This window comes from Marmota flaviventris, chromosome 18, assembly GCF_047511675.1.
Source record: "Marmota flaviventris isolate mMarFla1 chromosome 18, mMarFla1.hap1, whole genome shotgun sequence".
NCBI classification, from domain to species: Eukaryota; Metazoa; Chordata; class Mammalia; order Rodentia; family Sciuridae; genus Marmota; species Marmota flaviventris.
This window is the reverse complement of record NC_092515.1, coordinates 52747253-52765105: the sequence shown is the minus strand read 5'-3', so window position 1 is coordinate 52765105 and position 17853 is coordinate 52747253. Positions and strand designations below refer to the sequence as shown.

General features: G+C 40.2%; 1 protein-coding gene across 15 annotated transcripts in view; it reads left to right on the top strand.

Annotated features, from left to right (window-relative positions):
• The window catches only part of Adat1 (adenosine deaminase tRNA specific 1), a 39462-nt gene that overhangs the window by 13460 nt on the left and 8149 nt on the right, over window positions 1-17853 (top strand). For 9 of the 15 annotated variants that reach the window (XM_071604302.1, XM_071604305.1, XM_071604306.1 and 6 more), the window contains 3 exons: window positions 8510-8596; window positions 8745-8774; window positions 11089-13172. In XM_071604302.1, coding sequence (XP_071460403.1) covers window positions 8510-8596; window positions 8745-8774; window positions 11089-11221 — 250 coding nt within the window. In that variant the 3' untranslated portion in view covers window positions 11222-13172. Of the gene's footprint in view, window positions 1-8509; window positions 8597-8744; window positions 8775-11088; window positions 13173-16204; window positions 16749-17853 lie in introns of those variants that run through there. The other 6 variants (XM_071604312.1, XM_071604308.1, XM_071604309.1 and 3 more) reach the window with 3 other exon arrangements.

The following is a 17853-nucleotide window of genomic DNA, read 5'->3' as shown; positions in this document are numbered from 1 at the left end:
TTTTAAGCCTGCTTTATATACTGTGGATACTAGTCCTTTATCAGATATGTGATTTGCAGATATTTTCTCCAGTTCAATGAGTTGTCATTTCACTTTATGATCATGTCTTTTAAAGCACAAAAATTTTAAAAAATTTTGATGGAATTAACTCTACGTATTTTTTTCTTTGGTTGATTGTGCTTTTGGTGTAATATTAAAGAAACTATTACCTAATCAGATTTCCTCAATGTTTTCTTCTAGTAGTTTTGGGGGTTTTGCTCTTATAGGTTAGAGCCTTTGATCCATCTTGAGTTGATTTTTCTGTGTGGTGGATATCCTCACCACATGTATGTGCATACCCAGTTGTCCCAGCACCACTTTCTTGGAAAACCTGTTTTTTCCCTAGACAGATTTTTAAAAGAAAAATCCCTCCTTCACTAGGGATTCTGATTTATGTAGGTCGGCATCGGCCAAGCAGCAGCATTGGTGAAGCTCCCCAGTGATTGGGTTGGCAAAAGGGCATCTGGAAACAGGACTCTGCCTCTTCAGGCTGGCTCTTGCTGAAGTGTAGGGTTTGCGGGCTGCTAGACGTGAGACCCAGGTTTCATCCCTGCAGGTTCGTGCCTATGCCCATGGGGCACCCTTTCTATTGCCTGGCCAATGTAGTCCCAATGCTTTTCCCTCCCTGTGAGCCAGACGTGGTCTGTAGTAGCTGGGGTGAGAGGGCTTCAAGGGAGAGGCTGCTCCACCACAGGCATTTCTGTCTGTTTGGATTGAATTGTCACCAGTGTGACTGCTCTGGAACTCCTACAATTTACAAGTAGTCCTTTTTATTCTAAATCACTTTTCCATTTCTTTGTTATACCTTTTAAAAAGTTGTATTGTAATTTAAGTTCACAGATGGATTTGTTTTTTGTTTTGATGTGCTTATTTACCTGTCTCAAAACAACCCATAAAACCCAACTTGTATTCATTTCTTTAGTGTTTTGTTTTTTAAACTAAAGGTTTTCTCCTCACAGCCACTAAGTGCCAGGGTTCAGACAGCCTACATAGCAGACCCTGCCTATCCCTAGAAGCCTAGGCTGTTGAACTGGAATCTTTTTCTTTCTTCCTTTCTTTCTTTTTTTTTTTTTGTGGTGCTGGGGATTGAACTCAGGGCCTTGTGCATGTGAGGTATGACTCTACCAACTGAGCTATATCCCCAGCTGAAATTTTTTTTAAATATTTTTTTAGTTGTAGATGGACATAACTTTTGTTTGTTTATTTTTATGTGGTGCTGAGGATCTAATCCAGGGCCTCACACGTGGTAGGCAGGCGCTCTACCACTGAGCCCCAGCTGAAATTTTTTGGAGTAAAGATATTTAGACCACTCTTTCCCCAGGGGAGTTCCTGGTTTCAGGACACTTTTTGTACTTTTCAGGGAACCAGCTCTGAGCATAGAGCAGGATGTGTGAGCAGAGTGGGTCATGAGGGACAGGACCACAGGTTTCCTGCTGATCTCTGTGTCTGTTGTCAGTGACAGCCTTGCATCTCCTCATGTTGGCCCCACCCAGCTGAGTGTGGCTTCCTTTTGCTGCTTTGCTCAGGAAAAAAAAAAAAAATTGTTCTTCTTTGCTGTGAGTCTAAAACCTTTAACCTGAAGAACTCCTCTCAAATACCACTGCCTTCTGGCTCAAAATCTGTCTTTCTTAAGATTCCTATGGTGCTTTTCTGCAGAATGTCCCAGTATGCCAGTCTTACCTGTATGATTGAGAATGCCTCATGTTCTGATCCTGCCTCTGTCTCCTAACTGTCTGGGTTATTTGAGGCAAATCCAGTTGCTCTCTGGGCCTCAGTATATTCATATCTGTAAAATGAGGATAGACGATCTGAGGCCTGACATATTGTGGATGTTTCTCCATTTAGAAGGCAAACTCCAAGCAGGGAGGAAGTATAAAAAGAGTAGAAGCTTTGGGATTGAAGAGATCAATGTTTAATTACTGACTTTCTTTCTCCCCAGTGATATGGACTTGAGCAAATTATTCGATCTTTGTGAACTTGTTTCCCCAACTATGAAGCAAATTAGCTGCTAGTATCTATCCCACAGGAATAATGTGAAATTGAGTAAGATGGAGTACATTAGAGTGTGCAGTTTTTGTCAAAATCAGTTTCCCTTTTAGTCATCAGATGAAGCTTTATATCATTATAACGCATGAAGGAAGCAGAATTGCCTTTATTCTAAGACCAACAGCTGCTTCAGAGAAAGATTTTCTCACTGCTCATCCCTGAGTGCCAGCATTGTGGGACCACCTTCTGTGGAACTACAGGGAATAGAAATCCTAATGGGTTTAGAGATAATGTGGTAGACTAGTGTAACATTAGAAGGAAATATTTAAATCTTTGTGTATTTTTACCAATAATGGGATAATAATAGGAAGTAGATAAGGTCTCATTTTTTTCGTTGCAGATGGACACAATATCTTTTTTTATTTTTATGTGGTGCTGAGGATCGAACCCAGTGCCTCACATGTGCAAGGCAAGTGCTCTGCCTCTGAGCTAAAGCCCCAGCCCAAGAGCTCATTTTTGAAAAGCTTAATTTTACTCTGCCTTTCTTTGCCCTGAAGAGACAAATTCTCTTCCCATGCCAGTAGAGAATATCCTGGAGAGATCATTATAGGGTTTGTTGACTCATAAGAGCATGAGGGACTTTTAGAAAAATCCAAGTGTGTCTGAGTATGCTAGTAAGGAGAGTGCTGTATTTAAAATGTCGGTTTGAATTCACAAGCATATATGTATGTGTAGTTTTCCTTGCTCTTTTTCTGGTACCAACTAGTGATTTTAAACAATTCACAAGGAAGAACCTAATACTTCAGAATGTTATCCTCCTTGCCAAAAGGACCCAGGGCTCCCTGCAGAGCAGCAGCTAACAGCCACCTAGAAATTATCAGCCTCCTTGGATAACGTCAGTAGCTTTGTTGAGCAGGTCTCTCTCTGACTTACCAGTGCAGTCATTGTGTTCTGCTGTTGAATAGGGCTTGAGAAAAGGCTTGCTTCTTTGGAGAGAGCTCTCCAGCAGAGGAAAGGTTCCCAGCATTCCCAATTTACCTTATTTTATTTTATTTTTTCCAGTGTTGGCAATCAAATCCAGGGTTTTACTCATACTTGGCAGTCACTCTACCACTGAGCTATCCTCCCATACTCCCAATCTATCTTTATAGATGTAACATCTTAACAATACTGATAAGGTGACCTAGGCTAAAAGTGTTCTTCTGGAAAGCAGAGTGTTGAAAACTTATATAGATCTAGTCTCGAGATATGTACAGTAAGACTTAAAAGTTAAGCTATCTAGCACAATGACTTCTGCAGTAAGGCTGGAGGTCTTGACATTCCACTGCCATCAGAGTGGTAAATAGAATTCAGTAGGTCTTTTTCCAGTGAGATTTAGGAGGCATGTTGAACCTTGATGTGGATCTGTTCTCCAGGCTGCAGATCATACACGGTTGGTTACTAAGGCTCTTGTTATTGTGACTGAAAGGCCTCAACATATTTCACTAATACTCAGTAATAATTTAATAAATTGTTCTCTGATATTTGATCATTGGTGGCTACTGGGTAGTGTGGACTCACCTATTAATATATCAAAAGGAAATATGAGCATCCTGGATAGCATATTAGTTTATTTTTTTTATGTTCCTTCTTTGTTGATTCTCTGTGGTATGAGCAGGAGAAATATTGAGTCTATAAGACTTTCCAGACTTTTGATCAATAAAATGTACTGTCCTGTTACCAAAAATGGTGTGGAGTCTCAAATCTGAAGATGAACTCTTGATTCTAGCTAATGAGGAACATAGCTGGGCATCCTTTTATCTACTTGAGAGCATATGTACAGTAAGACTTAAAAGTTATTCATTTTCAGGCTGGGGTTGTGGCTCAGCAGTAGAGCGCCCACCTAGCACATGCAAGACCCTGGATTCCATCCTCAGCACCACATAAAAATAAACAAGTAAAATAAAGGTATTGTGTCCAACTACAACTAAAAAATAAATATATTTTTTAAAAAGTTATTTGTTTTCATCTGGGAAAAGTTAGCCTAGATACATAGTACTAGCTGTATTCAAAAATAAATAAATAAATAAATCCTAAATCTTCCCTCTTTGAGGATCGTGAACTCTCCTGGCTTTCTTTATGCTTAATGTTTCTATTAGCTATGAACATTATTCTCTTGCTCCATTTTTATGCTCAGGTCGTTCAGGGAGCCCCATTTCTTTGTCTTGAAAGAGATGTTCCCTGCTCCCAGATACAGGATCCACTCTCCCTTGTGCACTTCCATGGATGGTAACATCAGGATCTAAAATCCATAGAGGAATGATGCGTGTTTCTTGCTGTTCCTGTGGTGTCAGCTTAATGTAGCCAGTTTGTTCTTTCATGAGTGCATCAGGCAAATGTTTTTAAAGCTGAAAATCTTGATTAAAATTAATTGTTTGGTTGTTTTTTAGTTAATAGCAAAATTATATACACATTTATACTTAAAACAACTAGATGGATGAAAGATACAATGTTATTTGGTGCCCACCCTTTGGATATATTTTCTCCAATGTTTAACAGATCACTTTTTTCTTGAGTAATAATTTCTGAATAAAACTTAGTTCAGCTGCACTTGACTAATGTAGCTATATAAACTCCAAGGACTTAGTTGTATAGCTTAAGCATTAGTTCCAGGGAATTAATATTTCAGTCTGACAGTTCTTAATTTATGGCAGCTTTAACTATAGAACCTTATTTGTGGTTTTAGCTCTTGGTGGATAAATTTTTTATTAAAAATAAAGAATTCAGTTCTTTATTAAATGGTGGGGGAAAATATAAGCATTTTGAGATAATAGGGTGTTTTTGTTGTGTTTTGTTTTTGGTCCAGTATCTTTGTGGTGCACCTGCAGTGACCCAGTGTATGGTTATATATTAAAGATTCCTGTATGCAATAAAAAAAACTTCCTGTCGTGAGCGATTTAGAAAGACTCTGTCTCAAAATAAAAAATAAAAGAAGGGCTGGAGATGTAGCTCAGTGGTAAAGCACCCCTGAGCTCAATCCTTAGTACCATTAAAAAAGAAAATAACTGGGCTGGGTTGTGGCTTAGTGGTAGAGTGCTTGCCTAGCATGTGTGAGGCACTGGGTTCAATTCTCAGCACCACCTATAAATAAATGAATAAAATAAAGATCCATCAACATCTAAAGAAATTTAAAAATAGATAAATAAAGAAAAATTTTAAAAAAAGAACCTCCTGTCAAACAGACTCATTTTATTCTTTGTAGAAGTAGAAACTACAGTTATTTTATTCAAATTTTATGCCTTAAGTGAACACTTATGTCAAATCAAGGGATCCTATATATGTGAATCTGTTATGGCTGTCTATTCTATTCCATTGTTCTGCTTATCCTCATACCAAAATCATTCTCTTCACCCTGGCTTTATAATAAGACAATTTATGTTAGAGCTACTCTCCTTGGCATGTCTTTGAAGAGTGCCTTGTGTTGTTTTTTGGTACCAGGGGCACTCTACCACTGCATTACATACCCCCAGCCCTTTTTAGGCAGGGTCTTGCTAAGTTGCTGAGGCTGGCCTTGAACTTGGGATCCTCTTGCCTCAGCCTCCCAAGCGCCTAGGATTACAGGCCTGCACCACCACACCCAGCTGGACCTTTAAATTTAAAGGAAAATTGTCTTCTTTCAGTATTGTCTTCCAAACAGGGAATATGGTATATCTGTCTATAACACTGGTGCCTCAGATTTATAACAAGTAGTTTGAGTATCCATTTATTTAGATCGTCTTAGATATTTTTCAGTAAAGTGTTTTTGATTCTATAATATTTTTTATTGATAGTTGCAACCCAAGAAGAAAATTTTTTTATAGAATTATTCCATCACTTAACATACTATTGGCTGTTTTATAGTCTCAATGAATTTTTATTATTTTCTTTATATAAATATCTCACATCTTTTATTAGATTTATGCGATGAATGTGCATTAGTTATATGTTGCTGTATAATAAATTGCTGCAAAAATAGCAGCTTGCTGTGCATAAATCCTAGCAACTTGGGACGCTGAGGCAGGAAAATTGCAAGTTCAAAGCCAGCCTCAACAATTTAGCAAGGCCCTAAGCAAGATAGCAAGACCCTGTCTCAAAATTAAAAATAAAAATGGCTGGGAAAGTGGTTCAGTGGTTTGGCATCCCTAGGTTCAATCCCTAATGCCAAAAGAAAAATAGCTTAAAACAACAACTAATAGTTATTATTTATTTCACAATTTCTGTGGATCTAGAATTTAGGATGAACTTAGCTAGCTAATTCCAGCTAACAGATTTGAGAGTTTGTAGTCCTTTAGGTTAGCTGGGCTATAGTCCTCTGAAGGAGTAACTGGGACTGGAGGATTCCATTACAAAACAGATGACTCACGTGGCCCACAGATCAGGCTCAGCTGCTGGCAGGGGAGTGGTGCCACTTGGTGGTGGCTGCTACTCCACAAAAATGATCCACTAGAGCAAGGCAGAAGCCACAGTGACTTTTATGATCTAACCTGAGAAGTCACACTCCACTACAATATCCTAATGATTATGTACAGGTCAGGCCCATTTCCCTGTAGGAGGGGATTGCACAAAGGTACAAATACCAAGAGGCAGGAATCACTGGGGACCATTTTGCAGGTTGACTACCCTAGGTGCTATTTTAAGTAGTTTATTTTTATCTCATTTTCTGGTCATTGCTTTTGTAATCTTTTTCCTTTTTGTGGCATTTAATGCTTGAATCCAGTAATCTTATTAACTACTTATTCTATTAATTTGGGAGTTCTTTTGGAATTTTCTAAGATAGTCTTCTCTAGATAGTGTTCCCTTTCCAATCTTCTACTCCTTTTATTTACTTTTCTTAACTGTGCTGACTAGAACTGACAAACATAATGTCACAGTCATCTGCAAATAATGATTTTATTTCTTAATCTTTTTGTTTGTTGGTTTGTTTTGTGCTGAGGAGTAAACATGGGTCTTCATGAATGCTAAGCAGTTGCTCTACTACTGAGCTACACCCTCAGGCCTTTTCCTACATTTATTTTATCTTGTTCTACTGACTACAGCCTTCTAGCAATGTTGAATAAAAACAGGGATAGAATCTTGTCTTATTCATGTTTTTTTTTAATGTTTTAGTTGTAAATGGACACAATACCTTTATTTGATTGATTTTTTTTTTAATGTGGTGCTAAGGATTGAACACAGTGCTTCCATATAGGCAGGCGCTCTACCACTGAGCTACAACCCCAGCCCTTCCTTATTCATGATTTTAAGGACATTTATGTGTTATGAGTTTTTAATAGACATCCTTATGAACTTCATATTTTTCCTATGCCTAGTTTGATAAAAAGTTTTAAATCATTCAGTGGATATTGAATTCTATCAAATGTTTTTTCTGCATGTTTCTCATGTTATTTTTCTCCTTTAATCTGTTAAGGGGAGTTCCTTTGTTTTTTGTTTAGTTTTCATGTTGAAGCAGTCTTATGTTTCTGAATACTAGCAGCCACTTCAGCATAGTTCAGGCCGAGGGACAGCACCAGGTGAGGGCTCAAGGTTCCCTGTAAGCAGTGATTCCTGAAGTGGGCCAGGTCCCAGCCAGGCACAGAAGCTCTTGGCAGACTGTGTGATTCTCCATTTCATACATACCAGTTGTGCGTCCAAGCTGAGAGTATGATTTGCTAGAACGATGCAGAGTACAGCATATAAGGATGCGACTGTACACTGTTGCGCATTTGTAAAAGCATCTCATATATTGTGCATATGAGGGAAAAGAAAACAACACACAACAGTCAAGGCACATCTGGCATGGATGAGCAGCAGTCAAGAAGGCCCAGGTAGGGTTGTAAGCAGTCACTCACTCACTCTTTAAGTATTAACAGTCTGACATCTGTCCAGAAGTTTGTTGTCTGGGATTGGCTTCGCTTCTAGAAGCCCAGAGTGCCTATAGACTCTGTTTCAGGTGGCTGGTCCAAATGAACTTAGAACTACAGTTCACACAAGGAACAACACTCATGTCTCTTGAGTTTTCCACCTCTTGTAAACCATATTACTGACACAGACAAGCTCCTTTAAAAGGAGTAGCTACTGGACAACATAACAGGTTCCCATCTCAAAGGGAAAAAAATCTTTTGGGGCTAGGGGTGTAGCTCAGAATATCTGCTTAGCATGCTTAAGGCCCTGGGTTTGATCCCTAGCATATCAAAAAACAAAAAAAAAAGAAGAAGAAAGAAGGTAACCAGGTGTGTCTTAGGAACTCTCTCAGTGTACTCCATTGAGTCTGTTACCTTAATGATTCCAGTGCTAATGACATTTCTTAAACTGAGTCATTTTTTGTACTTCAACCTGATCAGACATCCCAAGTCTAGATTTTCTCCTTGCCAAGTATGGACAGAAGGGGGCTCTTGACACTTTCAAACCTAAATACCATGTAAGTCCTATATCTCTGAATAGGGGCCTAGTACATAAGCAATCATCTTTGCCTTCTTTTTCTGAGCAGATCCCGAATCAGCAAAGTGGAACTCTTCAGATCATTCCAGAAGCTTCTGAGCAGCATTTCAGAAGACAAGTGGCCAGACTCCCTCAGGTGACGCTGTTGACCCACATTTTTCATGTTTGGGAACATTTCTGTTTTGGTTTGGGCTTGTGAACAGCAGGAAGCTTTGGCAAGAATGGCGGTTCAGCAAGCCAGTTGGGCACTTAATTATTGACCACATGTTTTTCTGTATCCACAGCTCTGCCTGCAGAGAATGGGAATTTGGAAGGTTTGTGTCTGGTCTTGCTGAAGTGAACAAGGGGGACATTCTTGAGTCTTAAGTCATAGAAACAAAAGCAATTTTTTTGCAATGAACACAAACATAAAACAGGTGATAGAGATGTGGGTTTTTTTTTGTTTTGTTTTGTTTTCTTTTGTTTTTGGTGATGCTTGGTGGAGATTGAAGCTAGGACTAGGTAGGTGCTATACTGCTCTAGAAGATTTTGCATCATAGCTGTTTTCAGGAGCACAGTGCACAGGTAAAGTTTCAGGTTGTCATGTATATGGATCCCCACCCCTTAACTGTAGGAAATTGATCAAACAACTGAAATCAATGTCTGCTAAAAGAAGAACTTTCATGGGCTAGGGTTGTGGCTCAGCAGTAGAGTGCTTGCCCAGCACGTGTGAGGCCCTGAGTTTGATCCTCAGCACCACATAAAAATAAATAAATAAAGGTATTGTGTCCAACTACAACTAAAAAAATGAATAATTAAAAAAAAAAAAAAGCAACTTTTCTCTGTGCTGTGACCAGCAAACAACTTGGGTCTCCTCAGATCTTGCCAAAGAACAAAAGAGTAAAAACAGGATAAAAGTGAATTAATGAGACATGAACCTCTGCTTCTTTGGCCGTAAGAGGAGTAGTTTCATTAACCATGTTATAAGATAGTTGAGAATATGTGAAATATTGCCTGTAAACCACTTGACCAAGACCTAGCTTATTATTGGGTTTTTATAACTGGTAACTAATTGTATTTGATAAAAATATTCTATGAGATACACATTAAAGAAATCATTAGTGCTATGGTTGTGGCTTACTGGTAGAGCACTTGCCTAATGTGTGAAACACTGGGTTCTATCCTCAGTACCACATAAAAAATAAATAAACAAAATAAGGGTATTGTGTTCATATGTAATTAAAAATATTTTAAAAAACATTATTCATATACTTATTAAAGAGGCTAAGAAAGACCATTTAGGAGGGACTGCTATGGTGGAATATAGACTGGGCTCAACCGCAAATACAAGGACGAGTAGAGACTTAAAGCAAAGGAGCAGGGGAAGGGATCGGTGGATGGAAATTACTAAGCAGAAACAACAAGACTAGTTAGGGGGAGTCTTCCTGGGCCTAACACACAGGAAGTTCTTGCTGAAGGTAAGCCAGGGTGATGAGATACCAAGAGTGGGGTAAAGAGTTTAATTTTGGCGGTGATCCAATAGCAAGGGTGGTAGGAGATTTTTTTTGCTAAACTGACCCAGCAAAATTCTTGCTTAGAGGGCTAACTTGACTTAGAGGGCTAAGGGCAAAGCCTAATGTCAAGGCCAGTCAAAAAAAGAACTCAAAGGATCCTGACTCAGTTTGGTCAAAGAGTCTATCAGGCCAAATGCATTGCTGCAAACCTATAATCCAGGAGGGGCAACCAGATTGGAAGTTTAAAGACAGCCTGGGCAATTTAGTGAGACTGTCTTAAAATTTTAGAAAATTTTAGCTAGGTACGGTAGTGCACGCCTGTAATCCCAGCAGCTCAAGAGGCTGAAACAGGAGAATCGAGTTCAAAGCCAGCCTCAGTAACAGCAAGGTGCTAAGCAACTCAGTGAGACCCTGTCTCTAAATAAAATACAAAATGTGGTTCAGTGGTCGAGTGCCCCTGAGTTCAATCCCTGGTACCAAAAAAAAAAAAAAAAAATTTTTTTTAGAAAATTCTTTAGCAGTCAGAGGTGGCTAAGGGATTTGGGAAGAATGTTGTCTGGCAATATATAGGAAAATATGTATATGATAGGAGTTTTCCTTTTACAATAGTGGGGACTGAACCCAGGACTTCCTGTATGCTAAGGGAGCACTCTGCCACTGAGCTACATTTCCAGCCTTTTTTATATTTGAGACAGGGTCTCACTAGGTTACCCAGACTGGCCTCAAACTTGCCATCCTCCTGCCTCAGCCACCTGAGTAGCTGGGATGACAGATGTGTGCCACTACCCAAACAATGGAAAATTCTTTGTAAGGAAAAAGGTAGCCAAGAAGTTTCTAATCTTTAGAGCCTCTGGTAGAAAACTTTAAACAAAAACAAACTTAGTTATTCGGCCTTTATCTGATTCTACCAGAACCATACAAAACTAGTATTCTATTATTCTGTTCGTTTTTACTGTTTTAGCCCATGTTGCTTTTATATGAATTCTCTACAAAGAAGACAGTTGCTCTGGGGAAGTACAGTAACATCCTTCTGTTTCTGGTCTCTCAATATAATTTCTCCAGCTACTTGCTCAGGTGTCTTGGGCCCCAAAGGTGAGTGGTTCCATGAGAACCTGTGTTGGTGTGTGTGCATTAGGTTGCAGAAGTTGGATACCTACCAGGAGCACAAGGAGGCTGCATCTGCTTACCAGGAAGCCTGGAGTGCACTCCGGAAGCAAGCCTTTGCATCCTGGATCAGAAACCCACCAGACTATCACCAGTTTAAATAAGAAAGAGAAGTTTTTAGAAGATCTGCTGGTTGCAGGACTCTTCATGTTGACTGCCTCTTCCTTCATGCAGGATAATCCTTAAGCTTTTCTAATGGCTAAATTTAAAAAAAAAAAAAAAAAAAAAAAACCTTCTCCCAGAGGACTGTACCTCATTTTTGTATAACGTAGATGGAATCCAGAACATAGCAGTCTATACTTGACTGAGAGCTGAAGAAGCTCTTTGCTAAAATGGCATCTCACTGATGACCTGGGCATCTGACTTCCATTGTATTTTATTGCTTCTCTACAATTCAAAATTAGAGTTTGGAACATGACGCTATAAAATCACTCTCCAGCAGCTCAGTTTTATGTGTTTCTACATTGATTCAGCCAGTATTTATTGGACTGAAATGATGTGTAATATCTGAAGCCTTACAGCTCATCAGGCTTAGAGAACATGAATTTTGTATCCCCAGCCTCTCTATCTCTGGGGAGCCATCTTTTTCTCAGGCCTCAGCAGTCGGGCTTGGTTGAGGTTAACTGGACTCCCCGGCTCAGGAATGTGAGCCTGCTCTGGACAGCCCTGTTTTCAGCACTGACAAGAAAGATTCTCTTTTGGTCAGAGGTGTGAGGGCCACATAGTCTTGGAACTATGGTGGCCGACTTTTCCTACCAAGTAGAGACAGCCAGGGGAGGAGGAAAGCAGCCAGGAGGACCAAGCTCTAGGGACATGATTTGGATGCCTGAAGCCAGCAGCCACCCTGGACCTCAGTTAAGTGGCCCAGATTCCTATTGTTTTGATTAAGCCTCTTGGCATTGGTTTTCTGACAGCTAAGAGTTCTGTCTAAAAGGCCACAAGTCCCTATAGTAAATCAGCAACAGACCTAGCAACCAATCCTGTTGGACTAACATCTAATATTAGCTCTCAACGTCTTCTCACCTTTAATAACATTGGACTGAAAATAACAGCTCTCCATGTTGGAGTCACTCAAGGTTGGCATTCTTAATAATTTTAAATATTTCTTAATAACAGCTTTATTGAGCTATAGTTCACATACCATAAAATTCACCTACTTAAAGTATACAATTTAGTGATTTTTAGAATATCCACAGTTACACAGCCATCAACCGTAGAACATTTTCATTACCCCTATAAAAAAACTTCATGTTAGTTTTCAAGGACTTTCTTAATAAAGTACCTACCACAAGCTGCATGGCTCTAACACAATAGAAATAATTCTGTCATTTCTGAAATCTAGAAATCCAAAATCAAGGTGTCAAAATTGAATGGGACTGGGCATGGTGACACACGCCTGTAATCCTAGTGGCTCAGGAAGCTGAAACAGAAGGATTGTGAGCTCAAAGCCAGCCTCAGCCAAAGCAAGTGCCAGGAAATGAGTGAGGCCCTGTCTCTAGATAAAATACAAAAATAGGACTGGGAATGTGGCTCAGTGACCAAGTGCCCCTGAGTTTAATCCCCCGTACCCCTACCCCCCAAAAAAAAAAATTGAATGGGACTTATGTTCCCTCTAAACCTAGGAAGGATCCTTCCCTGCTTCTTCCTTGGCACTGCTGGCTCGCAGCCGTCCTTGGCCATCCTTGGCCTAGCTACTTTACTCCAGTTTCTGCCTCGGTCTTCACCTGCCCTCTTCCCTTTATATACCTCTGTTTTTACCTGGCCCTGTAAGAACTCCAGTCATATGAATTAGGGCCCATCCTAATTCACTCTGATCTCAGTGAACTACATCTGCAAAGACCTTATTTCCAAACAGAGTCAAATTCTGAGGTTCCAGATGGATGTGAAATTTGTGGGGGGGATACTATTCAACCTAGTATAATACCTATTAGCCGTCTGTCCTCATTTTTTCTCAACTCCCCAGCCCTATGGCAACCAATAATCTATTTTCTGTCTGTGATTTTGCCTGTTCTGAACATTACATGTAAATGGAATAAAACAACATGTGGTCTTTTGTGACTGGCTTATTTCATTTAGCATAATGTTTTCAAGATTCATGTTGTACTATGAATCAGTACTTTATTCCTTTTTATGAAATGTTTAGTTGTATGGATATATAATTTTTTAATTAGATCATTATTTAATGGACATTTGGATCATTTCTACTTTTGGCTCTTGTGAATAGTGCTTCTGTGAACATTCATGGACAAGTTTTGTTTGTTTGTTTGTTTGTTTTTGGTACCAGGGTTTGAACTCAGGGGTACTTAACCACTGAGCCACATCCCCAGCCCTATTTTGTATTGTATTTAGAGACAGGGTCTCACTGAGTTAGTTGCTTAGCAACTCACAGTTGTTGAGGCTGGCCTCTTGATTCTCCTGTCTCAGCCTCCCAAGCCACTGGAATTACAGGTGTGCACCACTGTACCTGGCTCATAGATAAGTTTTTGTGTGAATATATATTCTTAATCTTTTTAATTATAGGAGAAATACTTTTTTTTTTTTTTCCATACTGGGGATTGAACCCAGGGCCTTGTGCATGCAAGGCAAGCACTCTATCAATTGTCCCCAGCCCAGGAGTAATACTTTGACACAATAAATCTTTTTTTTTTTTTTACAATAAATCATAATTGAATTTTTTTCCATAAGAAATCCTTTTAGATAGCTAGTAAGAAAGGCAAAAACACCACTACCTGAAGGCCAGGCTCTGCAGTATTCTGCTTTAATCCGGGGGATTCTTTTTCCTGACAGCAAACCCACACTATAACAGCAGGTAGGACACCTGGGCAGGAGCTTTTACCCAGTCTTTTTTTTTTTTTTGTACCAGGGATTGTACCCAGGGGCACTTAACCACTGGGCCATATCCTCAGCCCCCTTTTTTTGAGACAGTCTCGCTAAGTTGCTTAAGGCCTTGCTAAATTGGTGAGACTGTTCTTGAACTTGTGATCCTCCTGACTCAGTCTCCTAATTTGCTGGGATTACAGGAGTGTGCTATCACACCTGGCCAGAAACTTTTAAAGAGGCACATATAGAATAGTGTGATGGGTCCCCAAGAATGTATTACTCAGACTTAACAAACATCCGCTCTAGGCTAATGGCAGAATACCCAAGACAGGCCACCTATCTCTGAGGCCTCCGTGTCTGGCAATGGCATTAGGCAAGCACAGGCATAATGTCCATAAGGGAAAAGACTCAAAGGACAACACACTGTTTATTGTTATGAGTATTGATTTGTCCAAATTAGGATCAAAACAAGGCCTACCCAGGGTATTTGATATGTCTTTTAAAGAATCCATAACTCTATATCTTCCTTTTTATGTATCGAAAAATGGGTTATTGTCTTGTAAATTTTCCCATGTTTTGATTTGGTTGCTTATTTTCTTCAGGTTCCTCTTGCTGCCATATTTCCTGTACATTTGCAGTTACATGTAGAGACTTAATTATAACGATCCAGGGTCAGCTGATTCAATGTGAACACTTCGTAGGTGATTCTGTGTACTCGAGTTGCATCATATCTAAAGGACCTTCATATGTGGTGGTCACCCTTTCTGTGGGGTCAGCTGATCTATCCCACCACCCTCTCACCTTTCATTGTTAGCAGCTGTGTCAGGGATCTCTAAGATTACCCTCAGGTTCCATGATTCACTGGATGGATTTACAGAACTAGAAAAGCTGTTAGACTCAGTATTCCTGCTTACTGTAGAGAAAGAGTACAGATTAAAGTCAGCGAAAGGAAAAGCACATGAGTGAAGTCTAAGAGAAAACACACCCAAGCTTCTGATTGTCCCCCCTGTATTAACCCTGTGTTTCTGATGCTTTGTCATGGAAGGGAGGAGGGACTTGGCTGGCTGACCCTGAAGATACTGCCCTCCCAGGGCAAGCTAGCTGTTTCCTACAGAGTGAGTGCATGTTTTGATATGACACAAGCAATCTGAGCCATACCCCAACCATCTCCTTTATGGAACTTACACTCTGAGCCACTGTACTTCTGCCCTGATACTCATGGTCAGGTGTTAGGAAACTGGGACAAGCCAGCTATGGTTGCCTCCAGTGGCCTGTGCATTGAAGGCTGGATTCCCAGCTTGACCCCAGAGGAGGGTGGTGAGACCTTGAGGAGGTGGAGCCTAGTGGGAGGTCTTCAGTCACTGGAGATGTGCCCTTAAAGGGGGTAGTGGGACTCCAGCCCCTTGCTCTCCCCTTTTACTTCTCAGCTGTCACAAGTGAGCAGTTTACCACATCCTCACTGCCATGATGTACTTCCTTAGCACAGACCCAAAAGCAGCAGGGCCAGCAGACCCTGGACTAAAACTTTCAAAACTGTAAACCAAAATACTGCCCTTCTCAGGGCAAGCTAGCCCCTCCTGTTTTTAAGTTGGTCATCTCAGGAATTTTGTCACAGTGACAGAAAGCTAACACAAGCCCATAGCACCAGAGCCTGCTTACTTAGCCTTGTCCCCTCCCTTCCAATGGAAACCATAATAAAGGCTCTCACCCACTTTATCCCTCACTCCCTCTGCCTCCTAAATGACTCTGGTACTTCCCTCCGTGGCTCCTGTGGCACGCCTTGCCCTCCTCCTTAGATCTGTGAGTGTAGTGAGCTCTCTTGTGAGTGGCAGTCATCTCCTGTTCTTTGGCCTCACTACACCTGAATAATAATAATACAGTTTATATTTTCAAACACTATCCCAGTGTTAGGCACATGGACAGTGCCTAAATCTCCTAGCAATGATATGTGATAGTACAAGTGTGCCCAATTATGGAAGATCACCTGAGCTTTGGATGCTGCTAACATCCTATGAAGCACGACTGCCCCCGACTCGCCCCAGGTTACCAGGATCAAAATCAGTAGTGCTGAAGTTGAGGAACCCTCCTCAGGCAATGGTATTTTCAAGTCAATAGTTCCTCTCTCTAGATATTGCTCCAAATCTACACACAGTGAATGTTATTTCATTTTGCTTTCACTTTTTAGGGATGCTTTTTAAAAATTAAATTTATGTAAAATATTTATGATTTCAAAGATAAAATTAGGTTTCCTTTTTTTCCCCCTTAAGGTACAACTAAAGAGGTCTTCCAAACAGGAGTGGTGGTGCATGCCTGTGATCCCAGTGACTCTGGAGGCAGGAGGATCGCAAGTTCCAGGCCAGCCTCTACAACTTAGCAAGACCCTGTCCCAAAATGAAAAATAAAAAGGCCTGGGGATGTATGTATCTCAGTGGTAAGCACCCTTGGGTTCAAGGGTGCCACCACACCTGGCTCTCATTCTTCCCTTTTGATGTGTTCTGTGAATAGCCTACATACAACAATTTGTATTTTAGCCACTATATCTTTTGGATAGATTCTTAGAAGTGGAATTGCTGGTTCAAAACTTAAATGAGGGCTGGGGTTGTGGCTCAGAAGTAGAGCACTCACCTACCATGTGTGAAGCCCTGGGTTTGATTCTCAGCACCACATATAAATAAATAAAATAAATATATATAAAAAAAGAAAACTTAAATGAATATGTGATTTTACTTCATTTAAATATGATGTGGCATATTACGCAGAGGTACATGCCTATAATCCCAGCAACTCAGGAGGCTGAAGCAGGAGGATCCCAAGTTCAAAGCCAGCCTCAGCAATTTAGTGAGGCCCTGTCTCAAAAATTTAAAAAGACTGGGGATGTAGCTCAGTGGTAAAGTGCCCCTGGGTTCAATTCCCAGTACCAAAAAAAATTAAAAAAAAAAAAAAATATATATATATATATATATTTATATATATCATCCTAGTTTTATTTCTAAATATAATGAGTACACAACAGGATTACAACATGCCATTTCTATTTTTTAAAAGGATGAAAGATAAAGATTTATTTTTTGCTCATATATGCTAAAATATCTGAATAAATACACAAAAAAACAACCATCACACAGGGATTCTGAGAAGGGAAAGGAAGTGACTGGGACCCAGAAGTAAGAGGGAGAATTTATACTGAAAATCCTTTGTGTTTTGTTATTTAAAAAAATTTAAACCATGTTAATATAGTGCCTGTTCATTTCTTTGATTGATTGTGGTGCTGAGAAATTGAGTCCAGAACCTCACATATGCCAGGCAAATGCTCTATACTGAGCAACATCTCCAGCCCCAACATACTGCCCCTTAGTTGGAGTATGGGGGATGGAGCTCAGTGGTAGAACATGTGCTTAGCATTCCTGAGGGCCTGTGTTTGATCTCCAGTGCCACAAAAATAGAATAATCAGCAAGAACTAAATTTTGATTCCTCCTGGAAAGAAGAGGAGATGACGTCCTATGTCCTGTGGGCCTTTTTGCATTGCAGTATGATGCCGAGCACAGCCAGCTCACAGCCAGAATGCCTGCCATTCTAAGGGTGAATCTGACGTGCTAACGGATGGATCAGACATTCACCCCTGAGCCCCGCTGGATCAGTCAGCTCTTGTCTGGGCCCAAGACCCGAGTGATCTATCTGGGTTCAGGGGTGAATGCTTTTTATGTTTTTTTTTTTTTTTTAAAGAGAGAGTGAGAGAGGTAGAGAGAGAGAGAATTTCAACATTTATTTTTTAGTATTTGGCGGACACAACATCTTTGTTTGTATGTGGTGCTGAGAATCGAACCCGGGCCGCACGCATGCCAGGCGAGCGCGCTACCGCTTGAGCCACATCCCCAGCCCGTGCTTTTTATGTTTAATAAACATCCCAAGACCCTT